The sequence below is a fragment of the Mya arenaria genome, chromosome 5 (genome assembly GCF_026914265.1).
Source record: "Mya arenaria isolate MELC-2E11 chromosome 5, ASM2691426v1".
NCBI classification, from domain to species: Eukaryota; Metazoa; Mollusca; class Bivalvia; order Myida; family Myidae; genus Mya; species Mya arenaria.
The window spans coordinates 51,152,696-51,177,945 of NC_069126.1; the positions used below are offsets into that span (position 1 = coordinate 51,152,696).

General features: G+C 34.0%; 1 protein-coding gene across 1 annotated transcript in view; it reads right to left on the bottom strand.

Moving 5' to 3' along the window:
- The window catches only part of LOC128235777 (uncharacterized), a 42,819-nt gene extending 18,676 nt beyond the window's left edge, over positions 1-24,143 (bottom strand). The window contains exons 1-3 of the mRNA XM_052950574.1: positions 24,075-24,143; positions 22,576-22,710; positions 21,997-22,063 (exon numbers count right to left, since the gene is read on the bottom strand). Of these exons, the coding sequence (XP_052806534.1) occupies positions 21,997-22,063; positions 22,576-22,710; positions 24,075-24,143 (271 nt within the window). The remainder of the gene's footprint in view (positions 1-21,996; positions 22,064-22,575; positions 22,711-24,074) is intronic.
- Positions 24,144-25,250: the final 1,107 nt, after the last annotated feature.

Here is a 25,250-nt window from a genome sequence, read left to right on the forward strand (position 1 = left end):
ACTTAAAATGCAATAAAAATGTACATAGTTTTGAAAATACTTATATTAACATATGCTCATTGAACATTCAGGTATTTAAGTAAATATCAATATGATACACTCTTTAAAACGTTTTGTAACATCTTCGATATACTTTGTTTATACAAAACGTGGGAGAGAAACTCTGGTGTATTTAATAACTTTTTAAGAGGTTGTTTACAACAATGTTCACGTTTGAATGCTTACCATAACGTACTTATCTGATAGTTCATAACAACGTTTATTTTCAGTAACCCTAAATAATGTACACTTTTGTTAGCTCACAACAACCACAATGCTCTATTTTCGGTTGTTCTCAACAACGTACACTTCTGCTTCAGTGTCTCACAATAACGTACACATTTGATAGCTAACAACACGTTTTCCTTTGGGTGCTCACAACCACGTTAACGTTTGGTAGCTCAAAACAACGAACAGTGTCCGTAGCTCACAGCAACGTATAAATTTGCTGAACAACAGCATTTACCTTTGGTTTCTCACAAAAACGTACACTTTTGGTAGCTTACAACAACCTACGCTTTCTGCTGCTCATAACAATGTTTAATCTGGTAGCTCACAACGACGTACAATTTGGTTGCTCAAAACAACAAATTCATGTTAAATTTTTGTTGCTCACAAAAAGTTCATTGTCTTAAGCTCACAACAACGTACACAGTTTTGCTTTGCTCACAATACTGTGCACATTTGGTTATTCACACCAACGTACACGATTGTTTGCTAACAACAATGTTAACTCTTGATTGATTCCTGCAACTTACATTTTGGTGGCACAATACAACGTTTACTTATGGTAACTCACAATATTGTACACTTTGGGAAGCTCCAAACATCGTACATTTTTGGTGCTCACACAAAAGTTCACTTTCGGTGACTTACAATTACGTTCATTTTTGGTGGAACACAACAAAGTTGACTTTCGTGAGCTCAAAACAATGTACCCTTATGGTCTTTGTCAAGAACGTACGCATTTATATACTGAAGACAATGTTCACTTTTGATAGCTCCCAACGACGTACACATTTGTTGCTTACAGCTACGTTCATTTTTGTTACTCAAAAAAGGTACACTTTTGGCAGCGTACAACAGCCGATTGATAGGTCAATCCACACACTTATCAGTTAAAAAACGCTATAATTTTGTCTGATACATATTTTCTGTCGTTTATTTTTAATAAAGGAAAGCATTAAAAAAAATCAGCACGATCATAGCTTGTACAATACTTAATGGCGCTTTTTTCAGAATGATGTGACATTAAAAATAGATTTGCCGCGCTTGTCTGATTCAAAAATAGTGCATGTCTTTTTAAATGCGTTTTATGCATAAAATAACAAACTTTTGTAGCTCAGTCCATGAAACACAATTGATATCTCATTGAAACAAACAAATAACCTCAAATCAATAAGCAAAATGTATTCTAATATAAATTCATGCATTAAACATAACAATGCTACTTAAGTAGCAAAAAGAAGCAATTGTATACTAGCAGTACGTGTCAAAAAATCACGGGACTTTCAATACTTAAACTTAAATAACAAAATAAATTGAAATGTTACTTTCTTATTAACTAAGTACGCGAAACTTCACCATTTAAAAGTGCTTGTTGCGGGCAGATAGGTGAATAGGATCAAACACAATTTAAGTTTACAGTTGTATTTCAATTTAATGACTTGCACTGTACACTGCAGGTAAAGAAGAGGGAGATTAACTACGCAGTCCTAGACAAATTCGTTGACCTATTTACAAGACGAGTGCGGCTATGTGGTTATTTGGATAATTTGATAATTTTTCAAAGACCGATTATATTGTTTTATATTTCCATATTACAAATTCTTCTTCAATGACCCTATATTACAAATTCCACTTCAATGACGTTACAGCTAGGTTGTCGATCATCAATAGTTATCCACGTAGAATAAATGTTATTGTTGTCATTACTGTTGAAAATGTGTATATTTTAATAACTTACTACGTAGCAAGTGTTATTTGCCCAATATAGCATGGATTAAAACATGTCGGCAAATAAATGAAGATATAAAACAATGTAAGTATATGGAGGTATAGACATACTTTGATATGTCTCATTGGTTTGTTATCTCCATCCCTGGTCAATATTGCCTTCTTTCTGAGGCTCGTAAGAGCTGGGGTCGCGCGTATTTTCGTACATACTTGATTTTGTTTTTAAACACAACTATGGTATTGATTTAACATGACAAAATGGCAGCATTGACTCGGCCACCAGCGATTCTTAACCCTTTGTCTATCACCTACAAACTCGTTATTTGCCGGCCTACATGTGAAAACGGTGATAAATAATTGCTACCCATACTCTACGATGATTTATCAAACTCTTATTCACATTTAAAATTAAATATATTTTTAAACCATTAAGGATAATCGAAGAATTTAAGCAGCTGTTCATGATGTTATTGTTGTACTAATATAATGTATTCTAAAAACCTCTTTTACAATAAATCCATTTGGTAAAACAATAGCTTGTTTTCAGCACACATCATTTACAGCATTGTTTGGTAGCATAGAGGTGAAAAAGTTAATATGGCCACGATATAACTAAATCATAGGAACGCGATACTAAGTTGTGGCAAAAACGTACTTGATCATGGGAACGAGATAGTATGTCGTGACCACAACCTACTAAGTCATGAAAACGAGATAGTATGTCATGATCCCAACGTACTAAGTCATGGTAACGAGACAATATGTCGAGGCCAGAACGTTTAAAGTCAAGGTAACGAGATAGTATGTCGTGATCACAACGTACTAAGTCATAGTTACAAGATAGTATGTCGAGACCAGAACGTACTAAGTCATTGAAACGTGATAGTATGTTCTAACCACAACCTACTAGGTCATGGGAACGAGAGAGTATGTCGTAATCACAACCTACTTAGTCACAGAAACGAGGTATATCGTGATTACAACCTACTTAGTCAAGGTAACGAGATAGTATGTCGTGACCACATCCTACTTAGTCATTTACAAGATATAGTATATCGTGATCATATCCTACTAAGTCATGGCAACGGGATAGAATATTGTGACCACAACCTTCTAAGTCATAGAAACGTGATAGTATGTCGTGACAAAACCTACTAAGTCATGGGAACGAGATGGTATGTCGTGACCACAACGTGCTAAGTCATGGAAACGAGATAGTATGTCATGACAACAACGTGCTAAGTCATGGTAACGAGATAGTATGTCGTGACCACAACCTAAGTCATGGAAACGAGATAGTATGTCTTGACCACAACTAGCTAAGTCATGGAAACGAGATAGTATGTCTTGACCACAACGTGCTAAGTCATGGTAACGAGAGAGAATGTCGTGACCACACGTGCTAAGTCATTGAAACGAGATAGTATGTCGTGACCATAACGTGCTAAGTCATGGAAACGAGATAGTATGTCGTGACCACAACGTGCTAAGTCATGGTAACGAGATGGTATGTCGTGACCACAACCTACTTAGTCATGGAAACAAGATAGTATGTATTGACCACAACTAGCTAAGTCATGGAAACGAGATAGTATGTCGTGACCACAACGTGCTAAGTCATGGAAACGAGATAGCATGTATTGATCACAACTAGCTAAGTCATGGAAACGAGAGAGTATGTCGTGCCCACAACGTGCAAAGTCATGGAAACGAGATAGTATGTCGTGACCACAACTTACTAAGTCATGGAAACGAGATAGTATGTCGTGCCCGCAACGTGCCAAGTCATTGAAACGAGATAGTATGTCGTGACCACAACGTGATAAGTCATGGAAACGAGATAGTATGTCGTGACCACAACGTGCTAAGTCATGGAAACGAGATAGCATGTCTTGATCACAACGTGCTAGGTCATGGTAACGAGATAGTATGTCGTGCCCACAACGTGCAAAGTCATGGAAACGAGATAGTATGTCTTGACCACAACTAGCTAAGTCATGGAAACGAGATAGTTTGTATTGACCACAACTTGCTAAGTCATGGAAACGAGATAGTATGTCTTGACCACAACTTGCTAAGTCATGGAAACGAGATAGTATGTCTTGACCACAACGTGCTAAGTCATTGAAACGAGATAGTATGTCGTGACCACAACGTGCAAAGTCATGGAAACGAGATAGTATGTCGTGACCACAACTTACTAAGTCATGGAAACGAGATAGTATGTCGTGATCACAATTAGCTAAGTCATGGAAACGAGATAGTATGTGATAACCACAACGTAAAAAGTCATGGAAAAGAGACAGAATGTCGTGACCACAACGTCCAAAGTCATGGAAACGAGATAGTATGTCGTGACCACAACGTGCTAGGTCATGGTAACGAGATAGTATGTCGTGACCACAACCTACTAAGTCATGGAAACGAGATGGTATGTCTTGACCACAACTAGCTAAGTCATGGAAACGAGATAGTATGTCTTGACCACAACGTGCTAAGTCATGGAAACGAGATAGTATGTCTTGACCACAACGTGCTAAGTCATGGTAACGAGATAGTTAGTCTTGACCACAACGTGCTAAGTCATTGAAACGAGATAGTATGTCGTGACCACAACGTGCGAAGTCATGGAAACGGGACAGTATGTCGTGACCACAACGTGCTAAGTCATTGAAACGAGAAAGTATGTCGTGACCACAACGTGCAAAGTCAGGGAAACGAGATAGTATGACGTGACCACAACCTAGTTAGTCATGGTAACGTTATATGTAGTCGTGATCAATACGTGCGAAATCATCAAAACGAGAAATTTAGTTGTGACCTGAAGATAAAATATACGTGTCACCTTTAAGCCACTTTAGCATTGGATTAAAGAAACGTATTATATATATATAGATATTTATTTTAAGCATTAAGGCCGCTCGTAGCCTATACTAAAACAGCCCGTTTTGACTTATTAGGCAATACACGTATGTTGAAAACTTGTTTATCCAACACTCAATTAAGGGAATTTAGGATGCCTGGCTAAACTCATGTCATAAAAGTACCATTTAAAGGGTATTATGTATAGATAAGGATACATAATAGAAATGAGCTAGCAACAATTTTTCAGTTGATAAGTCACCAGACATCAACATTTAACATATGTAGTACAATTTATTTATTGAAGGTTTGGCAATATGTTTAATATGAAAATCTCATTTTTGTAACGCAATTCTAAGAGAGTTTAGTGGAATAGCCTCAAAACGGTTATACGCGGTACAAAGTCACAATAAGTTGTCATTATTATTTGGTAAAAAGATTTGTCAAAAAGCTGATCTTTTACACAAGATTAGAGCAGAAAATAAAGGAGTATTATGTATGTTATGTGGAGGGGGGGGGGTGTATTACATCCTTAATTTTGTTAATTCCGTGAAAATAGCAAGGATTATTGACATAATTTGCATCTTTAAATACACATATTGTTAATTTTATTGTATAATATTGACATTACGTCCAAAGATATAAAAATAATCATATTTTTGAACTACATTCCCAAGCTTTTCATGAAAGTTACTTTCGCTTCCAATGTCTTGCTATTCGGCACCAATGCAGTGTCTAATCTCCAGATGAAAAATAAATATGTAATATACAAAATCATGCTGAAAATGTTAAAAAAAGTATTATGTATCTACAATCGAAACTCGTTATGTCGACTTTGTCGGGACCTAGGGAAAAAAGTCGAGATACGATCATTCGACACATACGAAAACAAAAGATATATCAACAATCCCAACACATTTGAGTTTGGTTTATGTCCGCCATCCGACTTTTTCAATTAAACGGTCTTGTTACCGGCGTGAAAACAGCAAACGTATTCTTGAAAAATAATGTGTAAAAAATGTATTATTTGTGTCAAATTTATTTAATTCACGTTTATGGATTACAAAAAACAGATATAAAACAACAATTACTTACACTTGTACATTGTAATAAAACAGTACAGCGCATATGACAACAACTTAAAATAGTGCATTCGTTACTGTTTGTTTTGTACATGCCGTATATAGAATTTTTTTCGTCACGTAACTTTCATTGTCGTCGAATTTTCCGATGATGTCATCGGCGTCCTTGTGCGGTTCAATGAATATATGAGCAATAAATGGCTCTTTAATCAAAAACATAAACAAACAACTTTAATTATTCACACTTTCCAATTAACCTCCAATTTAGACAGTTTGTTATTTTGACACGCACGATAATTTAGCGACATGCCGCAAACCGTCATAAATATTTTCGCACCTACAACTGTGATTACCCTAGATCTACAGTTCGACATAAGAAACAAGGATAATGTGTGAAATTCGACCACAGGGACTGAATTATGAGGTCGCCAGAGCGAAAAAGTCGAAATAAACAAAATCGACTCAAGCAGATTTATTTTTTAAAGAATAAGAAGGAATAAATTCGAGACCGGAGAAAATAGACGACACAACCGGAAAATCGAGATATCCGACATCGACATAGCGAGTTTGGACTGTATTATTGTTTATTTGAAAGCTTTTACGTAAATAAAAATAATAAAACCAGATTCATATAATATTATATTAATTGTCAGATAAAATAGATAATAGCTGTTTTTAATGCGCATGTGGTGTTACAAGAGTCCTTTAAGGGAAATGGATAAGCCGAGATTTGTTTGCAGTGTTATAGCAAAGAAAGAAGTTTATGGTATCAACATTTTAGAATGGGCTTAACCTTTTAAATATATTTGTAAATAATGCTTGCAGGTAAAGATACATGACCAAGTTCTTCCAAATAATGAGTGTTGGCCGATTTTCATGAAACTTGGTACCACTGTCACTGACTGTATTTTGTGTATATTTGTTTTGTAACAATTCCGCTTGTATAATTAGAGCGCCCCCTAGCGAACACGTGCATTTTCGCGCAAACGTTGATAAAACCGTTACATAATATAATTTTGCGACTTGTGTTTCATAAAAATAAATCAGAATATAATTTCTCGTATAATAAATCATTAATCATGCGAGTGATTAAGCAAACAGTTAGTATTCTTAAGTTTCGTAATGAAAGGCTTTTCATTATGGGAACCAATCAAAAAAGCGACGTCTTTATTTTGAGATTGAGCTCGGGAAAAGTACTGTTTTATTCAAAATTAGGGAACGGAATAGAACAATGAATACAAATATGCAAAAATATAAGAAAGTTAATGTGAGGAATCGACGAGCGATTTATTACGTGAAAATGCGTATTTCGACGCCACAGACAACGTTAATATAAAACACGTCAAATTAATGGCGCTATGGATCTATTTTACGAATGAGCTTACAGATAAAGTGAGCTTTGGTTTCGATGAAAATGGTATAAATGTACAATGTACCACTTAATAGATTAACGTTTTGATCGAACGTGTTAATCCGTTCTTTAAATTATGGTTTTATTAACTCGTTCGAGAGTCCGCCCGTCCGTCCGTCCAAGTTTGTTCGTTCGTGTGTTTTATCCTTGCATTCATTTGTCCGTTCGTTTATTTGTTTTTGCACTCACTCACTCACTCACTCACTCACTCACTCACTCACTCACTCACTCACTCACTCACTCACTCACTCACTCACTCACTCACTCACTCACTCACTCACTCACTCACTCACTCACTACTCACTCACTCACTCACTCACTCACTCACTCACTCACTCACTCACTCACTCACTCACTCACTCACTCACTCACTCACTCACTCACTCACTCACTCACTCACTCACTCACGCACGCACGCACTCACGCACTCACTCACTCACTCACTCACTCACTCACTCACTCACTCACTCACTCACTCACTCACTCACTCACTCACTCACTCACTCACTCACTCACTCACTCACTCACTCACTACTCACTCACTCACTCACTCACTCACTCACTCACTCACTCACTCACTCACTCACTCACTCACTCACTCACTCACTCACTCACTCACTCACTCACTCACTCACTCACTCACTCACTCACTCACTCACTCACTCACTCACTCACCGTGTTTTACGCCCGTTGAGGGGCTTCAAAAACATTGTTATCTGATCTAAAACGGCGTAAAACATATATTAACATGTTGAGTATTCTGCTGTTTCAGACGAGGTACATTTGTTGTTACAAAATGCGTATTTCATACAAAATCCTTTGAAGAGCTGCAAGTTACAGCCAAGATATTGTGATGTGGTCAATCAGTCCACAAACACTCATCATTACTAATATAAGTATAGTTCAGATACTATTGCAAGCATATTCTGGTTGGGTACGAATTCGACTTGACGACGTTACTGAATAAACATATTCAGAGTATCCGATGTCATTTCACCGAGCCATTAGTACCCTTGTTAAATGATGATTCAAATTACGATCTCCATAGAGTTTATATATATCAATTGACCACTTACTGATTAATGATGTTTAAAAAATGAACGATAATATGTTATATGTAGAGTGATTGTAGTTTGTAATTTGGTTTTTACCTTTGTTTGTATATTTTTACACTTTTTCGCTCTACTCAAAAAACCTTTCAATTGATACCAAAATAATACTGGGTCACAAGGAATCCAAAATTTACATAAATATACGTCGTATTCATTAAAACAACGCCCTTAAAGAGATTTGCACTTGGGCATAAGCGCATTTTACGGTTGTCAGATGATGTACACGTTCGTAACGATAAAATAAATAAAACACTGCACAATTTGTCAAAAAGCCCCATAAAGCCCTCTACTATACATTAAAAACTCAGCCGAACGTGAACATGTTTGTGTCGTGCACCATATTTGAATCGATGCTGCATCATTTGTAAAATTTAAATAAAACATTCGGTATTTATTGATTTGTCGTCTTTACACCATTGTGTGGTGTATGCCACTTGGGCGAGGGGGTGGGGGAGTATCTTACTTGAATCAGATAGTTCGTCCGTCTGTCTGTAGACACACTCTTGAGTGCTAGCATCTTTAAAATCCCTGCCCAGATACGGATGGATACTTAACAGGAATGTTTGTCATCAAGCCAAGCCATCAGCGGCAACATTTGTTCGGACTATGTTTTACAGCGTTATGGCTCTCGTTCTTTAAAACTATTTTACATAGAGGTTGCGCGTTTACTCCAAAAAGCCTGACCAGAAATTTCACAGGCGCAATGAGTTTAAGCCTTGTAATGTTGAACATATAACAGATATAGTTGTTTTTGTCCTGCATCTAAGTACTCCTGGGATAGCTACACGTCTAATCAATATTCTTCTTCTCTCGCTTTTCTTCTTAAATCAATGTCTTAGGCAGAGGTCGACAACTACTTGGAAAGAACCTAATAATATTACTCTTGTTTTTATTCCTTGTGCTTATTTGTATTACAAATCTGTCCATTCAAAAACTATCAAAACAAAGTATTAAAACTGAAGATGTATGTAGTGAGAGTGTTGTTGATGCTTGATGATGATGATGATGATGGTGCTGCCGCGTTTTTCATATGGTGTATATTTTATATATGGTTCAGTATTAGCGCTCTCTATAAAGTGAAGTTTTTGCCGTCCACCAAAAAGGTTTATTTTTCTACATCTGGTGGGAAACAAAATTATACGAAATAAGTTCATGTTAACATTTTCAAGCCCTTTAAAGACTCAGTATGTTTACGTTTATCAAAATGACTTCATATCTTAACCTAATTGAAATGTTTAACCCCCAGTATGATAAACGGAATGTATTAATCGCAATAACGAACATGCAACAAATTTGGTATTCTCTTTATTTTTGCACGGAAAATGTCAAAACCAAATTTGAATATCAACTGACTTTCTTCAAGGCCCGGTTTGTTTAAGTAGTGTTAATTTATCATCGCGTATCTATTTACAAATGTTTTCTCTTAACCTTTTCAAAATAATTCAACCCTTAGGATGATTATATAACATGGAAATTACAATTAAAATTCAACAGAACCGAAAGTATATTCTAAATTAAGTGCCTTTATAGTCACTGATACTGTTTCACATGTTCATACATTACTGTTAATAAAGGATTATGTGGGCATCGGAGTTTATCAGATATTATCTGAAACTCTAGCACAGTTTTATACGCACTTTTCTCTCAATTATTGAACACTAAAAAACTGGTTCTTTAAAGTATGAACCTTTTTTTCTATCAAATAAGATTTGAGTCAAAGATCACAACTAGCAAATGAGCTTATTAGGCAATAATTAGATGGCTAATGCCAATTAAGGCCAAAACTATCTTTGATACATGATTTATATAATTATATAAATCTGGATAAAATTTTGCAATACAGTGTCAAATTATGTTAAATGCTATGCAAAAACAACAAAAAAAACCCCCAAAAACGAGCATCTGTTTCATCTCTTGCATTCAAGTGTTTTCATTTTATATTCAGTGTTCTCAAAAAACAGCTGAAGACCAAAATAGATCATCCAAATGTCAATTTGCCCGGTTAAAATTTAGAAAAATAAGTGAAATTTAAGTTGAATAGTTAGTAGCTGGGCGATTACTTTACTATTTGGGACGGTTAACCCGAATCTTTTTGACAACCCTGATGATATTTAATTTAGAACACGACCACTCATTTCTGTTTTTTTCTTTATCAATAACTGTGGTTCTTGAGCATATTTAAGAATCATTTCTGACAAAACAGAATTTAAAACATGTTTCAGTTAAATTTCAGGCTAAATGCAACACAACGCAAAGTTTGACAAGAGTCTTTTCAATATTTAAAGACTACGATAGTATGAGAACATGTGGTATTTCCACCAAAAGCAGTAAAAGCTCTTTCGGCCAATCGAAAGGCCGCAAACCTTCATACAACAATTATTTTCATATGTATTGAATCCATTGAAGCTTACTGAAATGCATCAATTTGTTCATTTTGTGTTCTTCTAGTTCTTTCATTTATATATTAAACAAATGTGTGTGTGTGGGGGGGGGTGCTATGAAGGGGTTTCAAATGCTACTCGAATTATCGGAAAACACTTAAATTTTCATAATCATAAACAATGTTGTGTGTGAGGGGACGGAGGGCTTTGGTTAATTCTTTATTTTGTTGGAGGGATACAGTGCACTAAGCGAGTTAGACCCATTTTTCGCGTTCACCCCGAGGGATTAAGTCGAAGATTGTGGGTTTTCTCCGAGGGTAAAACTGTTTCAATCGCTAAAAAGAATCAGACATCTTCCAACTCGTTCGTTTACCGCGGAGTTTAATATGAATGGTAGCATCGGAAATCGACCCATTGTATGACCCTGCGGCGGAACTCCGTGAGGATATAAGCCAGTTTATCGTCTTTATCCTTATGTTCATTGTAAGTCGCATAAAGTTCTTGCCAGTGATTTCTTGGTTTATTTGTGTGTAAGCGCCAAAAACATATTGTATTGATGTGTTAAAACAAACATTACATTATAGTATATATCATATATTGCCTCTTTTTATTTCATAGAAAAACAGCTGACATTTTACTCTTTTGTGGACCATAACACTTGATGTCATGCGTGAGATCAAAACAATGTAGCGTATAAGTTAAGATATTTGTTATTGGTGGTTAAAATAAAAAAAGTGATGCTTTTTGGAACTTTAGATAGAAAACAAAGCAAGAAGGCTAGTAACCATGCGCCGTGAATTTTGAACGCATGTTTGACCGCAGTCACTTTCAATCGTGATTTTCCGAAAATCATTAAATAGTAACATAGCCAGTTTCAGGTGTAATGTATTTAACAATGTTTAGACTATATCAAAATATAATTTTGTCATGAGATAATCAAACTTTGTAACACGAGCAAAAGTCACGTTCTTATATGTATTTGCGAATACAATTGCATTTCATGTGGTAAGCTAGCTTCATGCAAAACGTAATATATTAAAGTGTATGAAATATTTCTCGGAAGTGGATCTGAAAAACAATAACTAAGATTGACTGTAGCCATCATAATCGATTGAAATTGTATTCAAACAACATAAATTTAAGAAAATAATAAGTGTTATGTTATATGTTATATGTGAATACCCCATTAATATGATTTATATTATAAAATGAAAGTGTTTCCACTAATTACATGTAGCAGTTTAGACAATTCAGGCTTCCCAACCCCCTTACACACGGCATACCCACATTAAACAGAGAAAAGAATGAGCCCCAGAGTCACCCACCCCCTCGCGCACAATAGTTTATCTTATAGGGAAAATTAAAGTGCTTTACGTTAATTAAAGTAGTATTTGAGACCTTTTTATAGCCTCTACCCTGTGTCTTCACCACCTTTCCCCACCCACCCCAACACAAGATATACATCCCTTCAACGAACTATTTTATAAACTCCAGCCTAATCAAACCCTCTTGAACACTCTATTGAATATACTAATGAACTTTGAAGTGCTTTACGTCTTTTTAGGAAACTCCACCGACCCGTACCACTTCAATATCGTACCACTCTATATCATACCATTCTTGTTAATTCTTTCCAGCAAAATCATCTGCGAATGCACCTGATACGATATTGTAGTGTTTACTGGCACAAAGTCTCCGTAAATCGGGGAAAACCCGTACGTTTTTATCAGATTCTGGGTTTGAACGCGATGAAAGATAAAACATGAGGTTGCTAGTGAATAGTGTACACATGGAATATTGAATAAAACATCATGCATCTCAGTTAAACTCACCTAAACAAGAATATTCAGACTTATTCGCTCTACTTCGAAATAAATAAAATGGCGTCCAATGTTTACTTCAAGTCTTCAATAAGATTATTGTAGCCTGACAAATGCGGATTAATAGATTTAAATCTTATTCCATAAATTCTCAGTTTCAGCGATAATTTGTAAATTTGTCAAAGCATTTATAGTTTAAATGACCAACAAAAGTTTGCTGCATACTCTTTTACACAGTAATACTTACGTTTCTACCAAATGTTTAACTATTTTGAACACAAAACAAAAAAAATCCGTTTATATGAAAAGTGCCGATCTAAAAATGTTCATGTACCTCGGGTGTTTCCGTATTGATTTCCATTTGTTAACGGAGGTCAGACCCCGCCCAAAGCATGCAGAACTTGCTAACTGGCCTGCACGCGCATTATAAGAACAATGACTGACACACTTTTCTGGTTGCAATTTTATAGTTAGTGTTGCGCCCCAAAAAGATAACTACCACTCCGGCAAAGAAAGGAAGTTGTCCATTTCATGCAAATACCGTAGGCCGACTTGTTTAGTCGAACCGAAAGCATTCGAACTCTGAATATTTTTAGTTTTAACTTTATTTTTTTCTCTATATATACAATATAACAGCGAAATTCAATATTCCATCGTGAAAACACGACACAATTTTCTTTTTTTAGACAAAAAGCCCTTACTTACTCATTGTGAATATTGTTACCATATCACTCTGATGGCAGCCTGAACAGTATAATTGAAGTTGGAATTTTCGAAACTTTCGATGTAACCGATGTAACCAATTAAGAAACACATTGTTACTATTACAACCACATACCAGAACGAGGCTTTAAAACTCGTTTTTTTAGTTGTATTTTTTTCGATGAATCCGATGTTACAAATGTAATCTCGTAAAGCAGTATTCTACAGAGGCAAAAACACTTTTTCAATTTCAAAAACACAGCTGTAACTCATTGAAATCACGTAACTATGATCAGATGATAATGGCGACCCGAAAAAAATGAACGAATTTGAACTACCGATGTAATCATTGTAATTGCGTAACCCGGAATTCCACAGAAAAAATAGACTTTTTCTAAAGTTGAAAACAAAAGGCTTTAATCGATTGCAACCATGGCAACTGCATAATTATGAGCAGATGGCCGTGTGAATACATATATTTTTGAGATGGAACTTTTATGGAACTTCAAATTTGTTAAACGTTGATGTTACAGCAATGATGTAACACATCCTTCACAACAAACGCGACCTACAATAAACCAGTGTAACCCATGTAACTTTCATGTCTAAAGCGTTACTATAATAATAATAATAATAATAATAATAATAATAATAATAATAATAATAATAATTATTATTATTATTATTATTATTATTATTATTATTATTATTATTATTATTATTATTATTACTATTATTATTATTATTATATAATAAATTACGAAAGAGAAAAAGAATGATTATCTTAAATCAGCGTTTTTAGATATCATAACAAAACCAGACACATTTGAAAGTTTCAAAGCCGTGAAAGAGGAAATGCAGTGCGTATGCTAGTGTACATTTTCTGCCATCCACAAAAAGCGAGCAAATAAGGCCAAAGTCCGACCTGCTCGCACTTATTTTTGAAGACTGGCAAAATGTAACTAACTTATTTGTTGTCTGGACTTATTTGAACCTCTGACTTCGCCCCTTTCGAGACTCAATGTGACACGAACAATTTCGCAGTGCTGTCTTGTGATTTCCTAACACGAAATTTCAAGTGCCAAGTCGCTGCCTCATATAATATATATTATTATTGGCGGATAGGCCCGAACAAGTGCCCATAAGATAGTTGTTACGTATACGGTTTCAAGCACACTTAAGCATACAAATTGATTGGTTTTAATTTATTTTTTTCAAGTGGTTTATAAATATTTGCAATGAACATTGTTAAACCTACTTAGTAATAAAAGATTAACATAATATCAGACATTTTGGTTTACTTTTATTTTCACATGATCATTCATGTGTGTGTTAGATCTATTGATGTAATATGTATAAACTATAAAAAAAAACGTATAAGAAGTTATTTTTGATTTACATATTGCACATCCTGTAAATGTGTCAATGAACACAACGGTTCGGTTACGTTACATAGTGAAGCTAAAGTGAGTAATTTATCTGTGTTAAATTTATATATGCTCAAAGTACAAGAAGAAAACTTTCTACTGAAATATTGTTTGGTTTGTCAATGGTCAATCAAGCAAATAATCATGAGATTTATCAAAATATTTGAAACCTTAACAAGAACTTCTTATAGAAAAAACGGAGAAAACCTGAGACTCCACAATCAAAATGAAAACAAACATTCCACTCGCATTCCATTAAAACAAGGTCATGTTAAAAAATAATTAAAATCCTTGTATATTAAGGTAACTGTTTCATATACCATGTCGTGAAATATCAAGCCAGACATTATTGCATAGTGTCTCGATTTCAATGTGTACCATCTCTTGAAAAACTTTCATAATCTAACGTACCGGCTTCAATGAGAATCAGACTTTTCAAAAGCTTTTTGAACTGACTACCAAAAAAAGAAAGGTTTAATCGCAAAAAACCCACATGCCGACAAAATGTGTTGACCATACGGAAAGTTTAGGTGTAACAACTATAAGACCCAATAATAGTTCACAAAATCAGTTTATTCTTTACATTATTTCACTTGAGCACATTGTTAAGCTCATTCGTGCATGAAGTAAGCACCAATAGCCCACCTAACTTGAATTTAATCTTTTTAGAGCAAAATGATTCAACCCTTAAAATTGGAAGTTCACTCTCAATATTTATTTATCCTTTTGTAATGAAAGGAAATTATTAAAAAAAAGGTCTGCTTGTCAATATGATAATACGTTCCTTTAAGCTCCGAGCACAAAATACCAGGTTACAACGTTTGCTAAAAATGTTTGTTGATCAATATACTATGCTTACCTGAGTAAATCAGTAATATCATCACAAAGATCCCGTTTAATATCACAAATTTCATGACTGTACTATTTCACTTTAAAATGACACATTCATATGTATGATTCTTTATAACCTTTGCTTATCAGGAAGTTTAAAAACCGATTATGTAGAGGTTGAACTATATTTGCTAATACATAACTATTCAGTTACTACTTCCTGTTGAATTAGATGTGTGTGATAATCAATTTTTTGACCAATAATATAGTTACTTACATTATTTTAAAATAAAAAGGGAAACGATATTGAGCAAATGCATGAAAAAAATCATAAACTCAACGGAGAACATATTTTTGAAATTCATTATTTGTATAAATTGCTTACACAGTTGAGACGGTTTGTATATAACCAGTGAATCAACACAATGCAGCAGTGGGATTAGTTATTTATAAAGAAGAAATTTAAGACCATTTTATGTCTATGTTACGGAATACTTTTTTATCTATACTACGTAAAGTAATTTAAGTACCACGTCTTTGGGGTATATGTTATATATAGTGACGATTTTGCAAATATTTAGTATGAATTTGTTCCATGAAAATTAAGTCAGTATCAATTGAAGAATAAAGTTCGAGAAATAGATTACAAACTTCGTAAAAAGAAAAAAAATAGACGTTACGTGCGCTTTTTTCTATGACTTTTAACTCAAAGTTTAAACCTATAATAAAAATTAAAATTGTTTGTTTAAGTACAAGATAGCAAATTAGTTCACCTTGTGAACACCAACAGTGAATGTATCTTTTGATGCTCACTTGGTGAAATATATAACGATCTTACACTGAAACAAACAATTATCCCCCCACACACACGCAGGCAAACACGCACACAGACACGCACGTACATATACGCGTTTATCTATACTTGTGAATTATATAGAGCTACACTGACGTACCGAGGACTACCTTTTCTGCTGAAATTAGAGCAATCATCTTACATTTATACCGTAAAGTGGGTATATATTGTACATTGCTATCAATAATTTGAATAACATCACTAGTCGTTCTTCAACTTTTCAACATAATTTAGAGGCATCTCCACAGACATATAGCTGTCATCTCCTAGTTTGCATATTGCGCATAACAACCTCATAATGTTGATAATTAGTGAATACTTGTTTTAACATATAACGTTGATGATCAGTGAATAATTGTTTACTCACCGGAGTAAAATGTCGTTGTGTTAAATTACACATTAATTCTCGAGTTTACTATAACTCATCATAGGAGGATTTTACCTCAAATGTTCTTCCCCCAAAGCCAACCCCAATCTATCCCACTTGGGCCTTTTGTTTTCTCATTATTATTATTATTATTATTATTATTTATTAAACAAATTGTAACATGTTGCCTTTGTGTACTTTGTGTGTGACACTAACGACTTTGAACAAGTATTATGCTCTGCCTAGTGAAACTTTATTGTACAAGGTTTTTTTTCTACCCGCGGCATTATTTTCAGAAGTGTATAATGACGCTAAAATTGTTTGCACCTATCCGTGTTTTGCCCCGAAGGGTGGGGTAGGGACCATGAGATTTGAACAGACTGCATTGCTTTGTTTCCTGTCACGGAAACTTGTCAAGATTATTCGTGGAGTAGGATTTGTTCCAGTTACTTTCGTAGGCGGCGGTGCAACCGCGCAAGTCAGGATTTTTAGTTCTTAAGGTTGTTATCGCACTACCTTCTCACCTAAACGACCCGGAGTCGATTACCAGCTTGGGCCCATGTGTTTTTTTTGTCACGAAGCTGGACTCGTGGAATTCCTCCGGGCACTCCGGTTCCCCCCACAACAAAAAAACAACAATATCTCGTAACATCGTGAGTGATTAGTATACTGCTGTTACAACTTTGTTTCAAAATCGTTGTGAAATAAATATTTAAATAAACTAAACTAATACTTTAAACCTGGGAACAATGCCGTGATATCGTTGATTATTGCTCTCATATCAAATGCATTTTTAGACATAAAAGGTGCATAGCCAACACTTCTTCATCAATGTACATTAATACTTACATGAAAAAGTACAGAAACATGTTCAGTAGTCGAAAGTTTAAACATAAACAATGACATAAGGTTAAAGCCAGAAACACAGAAAAACAACAAAACATACACAAACGACCCACAATATATATAATGTATAACACTAGGGGTGTTTATCAAGGATTGTTGGGCTACCACCTTGGAACGGTCAGCAAAATGTAAGTTCAAATTAGTTTGCGTTCGCACAACCTCATAACCAAATTGTTAAAACAAGCGGTGCCATTCATGGCATTTGTAATCGTTCATGATACACGCCAGGAGTCTAAAAAAGTTTTCTTTTTTTTTTGTATCGGCGGACTATCATAATAATTTGACAAAGAGACTTCGTTTTAACCAAATGTTCACCAGTCCGGAGACCAGATAGACATGTAACATGTGTTGCAGTGGTGTTGCTATCATTGACTTAATCAAAATTCACAAAGACAAGCTTTGTCATTGACCGGCCTTTTCCTTATTCTAATCAAACACAGCCGACGGAATCAAAATTAAAACTAAAAATGATACATGCATAGTTTTGCCTAAGTATATGTTTCTTCCTTTCTTGATACTGATATGTACTCATAGTGCTTACTTTTATCTAGTTTTTCACATTGCGTAAGATTTGTTGGCTGTCAACACTAAAAGCGATGATGCAAAAGAAATGTCTTATATTATTGTTGTCAAGAGAGAAAACTAAGTAAGGGAATTTGACAAATTTGTCATTCAGAAACTCGGACATATACTTCGGCCCTAATAAGCGCTGCTAGAGTAAAAGTATACTTCATCAAAAACGACTGAAAATTTCTTTAGGTTTGTATATCTTCATTATTTTTACCTCAACGTTTCAAACTGACCTAAATAGTATACGTGTAGCAGAACATTGTTGGCCACTGGCATCTACAGCACAAAGGGCCAATTCCCAGCAGCGGGTTCCCTGTCCCCCTTGAAGCCACTATATAATTTTTGTTTTAAAGATAATGACGAAGTATTTTGTTCCTCAAGACGGTTAAATGTAAAGATCGTTGAATACATTGTGTACTTTCCATTTTGTAGATAGAACTCCGTGCAGGAAATTTTTGTATCTCCACCATCAGTGTAAAACAAAGCATCATATATTTTATTTCACGTTTTTACATGTATTTTAACTATTTCATTTAAAAATATAAGCAAAAGAATTGATGGTTATCATTTTGCTTAAGAGCAAATAAAATTACTTTTCATAGAAATTATTTGGCTTATATTCCTGACAAACAATCTTTAACTTTATAGAGTTTTTGTTAGTAATTTTGATTAATGAAAATGGATACCAAAGCTTGTTATGCTTAAGATGTTTAGAGAAATAATAATATGACTAAGTATATGTGAAATTTTCTTTTTAAATGAAGTTGCCAACCCCAAACTCCAAAATGGAAATATTAGTAAAACAACCTTGAATTTAATTGAAGCTTTCAGTTGTATGGATTACTAGTGAGAATAAACTTGTTAATGATATAAAAAATCTGAATGTATTCGTGAAAAAAGGGGAAAATGCATAATTATTATCATAACCATTGTTAATTTGTTGCACAAAAGTATTTGAAATGTAATGATTACCATCATAATTGTCATATTTTCTTTCATTTTTGACATGAAGAAAGTAATTACTAATTACAAAATACAGTATAGCCATGACTCATAATAATATGATGAAGCATTAACTATTTACTATGCTGTTTATGACGGAGTATATACTCCTAATTATATCAGTGATAGAACAAGATTGAAGAAAACAAATGATGTTCCATGGTGATTCTAATAATCCTTTATCTGTTATGTAAAGAAAGCTTATTACACGGTAAAGAGGAAGTTTTATATTTTGTTAAAATGCAAATACAGTGTACCTGACCATTCTTCAAATATGACATGTTTTTTGCAAATTCAATCATTTCAAATAACTAAAAAATGTTCTAGCTAATGTATTTCCGATGATGGTATAATAAATGCAGGTTTGGGTAAATGCCATATTTGGATAATAACAAATGTACAGGAGTGATGGAAGTATCTTGTATGCTTAACTAGATTCAATTTGCTTTTAACCAATGATCCCTAGTTAATAAACTGTCATCACTTAAAATAAAAATGTATGAATGTAGTGACTCACACCATTAAGTTTCTTGCTACCCTCAAATTTGAATTACATAAGTTAAATAAGTTGATACATTTAACATTATACAACATAAGAACTGATACCTCTGATAAGGGTCAATTGTGAATGTTAATTTTCATTAAAAAACTTCAATGTTTTTCTATATATATATCTAATGTCAATTTTATCGAATAGATACACCATTCACAGTAAATTATCAATTAGGCATGATTGATATCATTTAGAAAACAACAGTTGTGTCAGAAATTTTATGAAAAAGTATAAGTGTAAATATCACAGCAGATGAGAACAAATTTATACAACATAATATACACAATAATTTAACTGTTAGAGACAAGTGTGACTGAAAATAAAGTTGGAGTTCTTCTACTTCTAACATAAGCTGCACTACAGCTATGGATATTATCGTGATGATTTGGTGAACACTTCGAAAAAAATAAATAATACAACCTGAACATACAAATAGGCAATCATTCAGCAATTTAGGCATAATATTTAAAAAGTTCATATCTCAGGGTGTTTTAAGGTCTGCCTACTGCCACGAATCTGCTACACACTCCCTGCGTCAGATTTTGTGTTGACTATGAGCCAGTAAATGAGATTGTATTTTAAGTAAGTTAGGGCTCTCTGCCCTCGCTCAATCTGCCCGTTCTTAATCATTAAGAATAGTTCATGTCAACTATTGACTATTACATAGACTACTTAAAATAATATCAGTGTAACAAGACTATCATTTCAAGAAGGTACTGCCTGCATCAGGTAATGTTGACAATTAGCCTAACGCCATCATTAGCAAATTATTGAGTACTATATCAATTGAGTAAATTGAGTAAATTAGTGCTATCACTGGATGTGATTAAAACCCCCACTTTACCACTTTATTGTAATTATATGTACAACAGGGAGTGATGTACACTTATTCAATGCCCTGTGACCGTGAGAAGGTATCAGTTAAGTTATAAATTTTTAATACCTAAAATACTTTTAACACTTCAAATAATGCTTTGGACTAATAATAAGGATATAAATTATATTATTATTATTACAAAGCAATAACAAAAGTGCATCGTACTTGTGCACTGCAATTGGCCTTAACAAGATATATCTCAATAAAAAGCAATACCTCAAAGACTTTCAATTTTTGCTCCGTACAAGACTCAACAAAATTATTAATGGAGAAAGGTATACTTGTCTCGATGGCACATGACGGACGGATGGACGGGACAAGGTGATTCCAATATAGCCCACACCGCTACATGGTGGGAGTAAAATCAAATATTCATGTCATATATTTATGCCTTCAAAGTGTAGAAGTTTATCATTAACTCATTGGTAATTGTTTGTTGTTGGAGTATTTCACTGAGGAGCTGATTCTGTTTAAATAGGAGATTTTCAATGTTATCTGCACCTGAAAAGTAATGTGATTTCATTTTTCAAGCAGCTCCAATAAATAAAAAGAATATCTTTATCAAAATTATTATGTTATTATTCGCCTTAAATTTTATTTTAAAGAAGATGTAAATAGCATTAGAATAATTCGTAGACTATTAATGTAACTCAATTAGTTAGTCAAAAATGATACTGTATATCATACTGTTTCATTTCTGATAGAGAATATTTAATTAAGAAATACTACAATACCTCTCCCTTTGTCTGTTTGACCGCTGTCTTCTGTCACTGCCATTGGTCACTAAATGTGAATAAAATGTTATGTAATTTGTTTGTTTTTTTGTTGATTTGTTTTTTTTTCATGTAAATTTAAGTTCTTGATTAATTGGTATTGTAATATGGAATAAATAAATAAATAGTATACTCACAAGTGATTACGACTCAATGATGATTATAATTTAATAATGTTGAAATGAGGTATGGCAATGATTGCTCGGAGATTGCCAGTGTTTCAGAAGACTCAGTGGCTGCAGGTTTGATGGATGATGTTTCTTTTTTTAAGGTTGAATCACCTTTAATAAATAAAGTAGTGATAAAACATAATATTAATGGAGCTTGCATTAATGACACAATGCTATTTAACAAGAATAACACTTTAACAGTTAACCACTTACATGCTGAGGTCACATACATTTTTGATCAGAAGTATTTGGTAAATAAACTACCGGTTAGTGGTGAAACAAATTTAAAAAAGGCCACTTACTCTTTATCAAGAATGTATCAACACCAGCAAAGCCTCCAATCGCTGAGTCACCAATCAGGTTAATCATCTGTAACAGTTATACAAAGGCAATGTAACTAAGGTTAAAATTAAAGTTATGTTTCTTGTACACTAAAACATTTTCAGGTCAGTAAAATATAGTTTTGTTTCAAATATCTACATAACAATATATTGAAAAAAAACGTGATTTTTTTGGAATTATTTTTACCGCCTGCGCCTTTCGAATTGGGACAAAATGGTTTACAGGCCAAAATAGGCATTTATCAAGTTGGGGAAAAAATATAATTTTTGGGGAAAAATGAACATTTTTTCGCAAGAGGAAACAGCCTTTAGCAGGCAGTAAATTGCACTAGAAAATCACTGAAAACTAACATAAACATGAGCATCAAAGAAGATCTTGTCTTGTGCAAGCATTAAGAGTCACCAGAAACATACCTAAAATCCATTTTGATTACATTTGATTGTGTCCAATAAATGAGATTGCATTATAGTGGGCCAACTCATTAGCACCAAATTTATTGTGTTTACTTTAAAAGAAAACAGTTGAAATGATTATTTTACCTTATCGTCCCAATCCTCCAATTTCGGAGCTGGCCCAACCCCTGTCAAACTTGACAACTGCCGCCTCCTCCTTTCCCTCCTCTTCACATCTGTTTTTATATCACTTATCTTCTTCGTGCACTCCTCAATGGTCCTCTAACAAACACCTTGGGCATTCACGCTGAAATTCAAGTTGATTTTTCAATATGTAATCATTTCAATATGCCTAATGATACACGTACAGTGATTTTTTCTTTCATTTGTAGTGTACGATGAAGCAAATGCTTCTTTTATTATTTTTCTTTCATATTTTTAATTTTATTATTTTTCCTCATAGTTCGGGGAGCGGGGGGTACATCCGACAGTCTGCCAGTCAAAATTGTTGTGACAATATATATTTATTCTTGCAAATACAAAACGATGTTTTGTTGTTTATCACTTAAAAATACCATACCGCTTCACTATTTCCTTCCAGGCCCGATCTTTATTAACATTGGGGAGTCCAGGGCAGAACGTGTTGTCTAATGTTGAGGTAAGCTCAAAGTAACTTTCCTTCAAAACATCTTGTTCCGCCCAGGACCAATTCTTCTTCCGTCGCTGCTTTGGTACAGTTAGTTCAATTGCAGACGATTGTTTACTTTTTTGACAGGTGCGCGCGTGCTAACTCCAATCGGAGAGTTACGCATTATTAACCCCTACGCAAATATTTACACTTACGAAAATTTTGTAAAACTTACTTACCCAATTCGTATTATTTACGTAAGTTGAAAATGTAGGTGGAAACTTACGAAAAACTTACGAACTGTAAGTAACACGGCCCCAGATGTGGAGGACAAAATGTTCTCAAATTAATTAAGATTCTGCAACGAGTTGTAATAAGGTTTGAGATATTGCTGTCGGAGGTCTTTGTATTAACGACATACGGGTAAGAAATGATAATCATTTTCTACAACATTCATGTAACAGTAAAAGCATTTACGTTCCGATCTTATTAAGTGTAGTTACATACCTGTTTCAATGGCTAGGTCGTGTGACGAACGTCTAAATTTTGCTATTATAGCTATTATATATTAATTTTAATTAACACGATAAAGATATTTATCAACTGAAAAAAGATGCTAAACCCTGTGTCTACTCTCTCTCTCTCTCTCTCTCTCTCTCTCTCTCTCTCTCTCTCTCTCTCTCTCTATATATATATATATATATATATATATATATATATATATATATCGACGATGCGTGGTTTAATTGATTCAAATCTGATAGCTGTGTATTGATTTTGCCAGACGTTTGACATTGCTTTTAGATGTAATAATGGTTTAAGTTGATAAGCCTAATTTTTGCCTCCATATGTGATATTGTTGTCAGCGTCAGTCTTGAGTATTGTATATGCATTCACCATACCATCGTTTATAGCATTGAATACAAAACGAAATTTCAACTAAAATATATGACAGAGATATGATAGTGGCCCCAGATAAAAGGACCGTGGCCGCGGCTCCTGCGGCCCCAGCTCCTACGCAACTGTTGTCAAGGGTGCGGGCAGTGTAGCACATCGGTGTCAGGACAATTGTATGTGTCTTGGACATACTAGCATCATTTCAATTTTGATTGAAAAAAAATCAACAATATTTATGTGACCTAATTTTCCGGATTTAAAAGTTCTCCTAATTGGCAAATATATATAAAAAAACTTGACATAAAGGTAACGGTAAGAATCAAATGCTCTAACCTATCATTCAAATTTTAACTCTGAAAACAAATAAATTCGTCAGCGTAATTACATTTATAACACTCCAATATTATTAAAATGACTATCCTATTTAAAATCGGTACATACACATCTATGACAAACATAAATTGTGAGTGATAAATCTTAAACTACTTGCTTAAAAATGCATTTATGGAAAATATTAGTTACTGATAACACGATTGTATACTTATTTTAATAGCTGAAAACGCAAAAATATTAAATGATTGATAAAAGCTAAAAGATTAACAGTGATCAACTATCGTCTCATATGTAAAAAATACCGTTGTTTCTGCACATTCTTTCAAATTTTACTCGATATCCTTCATAAGAACCATTGTTTTCGACATTTATTAATCCTTTTTGGTATTTTAAAACATTTGTGTTCATTGTGTTAAATCATACTTAGTACTAAGAATGCATCTTTAAATAGTTTACCTGCGTAAGTAACAAATATTGACGCAGATTCTGAACTGTCCACTCTCTCACAGTAATATTCATTTCTTCCTCATAACGTATTATTTACACATGTATGTAAGTTTGTTGTATGGTGTTGTGTTACAAAATACTGCCATATGCGTATACTACACTATGCAACGTCACTGTTACAGGATAAATATAAGATATACCTTCCACTTATATTGTCACAAATAGGTATTTTATACGGAAATTTTATATTCACAAATATAACAGCAGTAAAGGAAAATGATGGAATGTTAACATATTTAATTTTCAATTACATGTTTGTAATTGTAATCATGTTTTATACTACAAAATGAAAGATCGAAATATTGAGGTGCTGTTTATGTCCGCCAGCGACATACTCAACGTTAGGAATATCATTTTGTGTTGCAGTTATTCAGTATAAATATACTAGAATAAATATGCACCCACCTGTACATTTGGAAACCATTGTAAAAAAGAATATCACTACAAGCGATCTAAT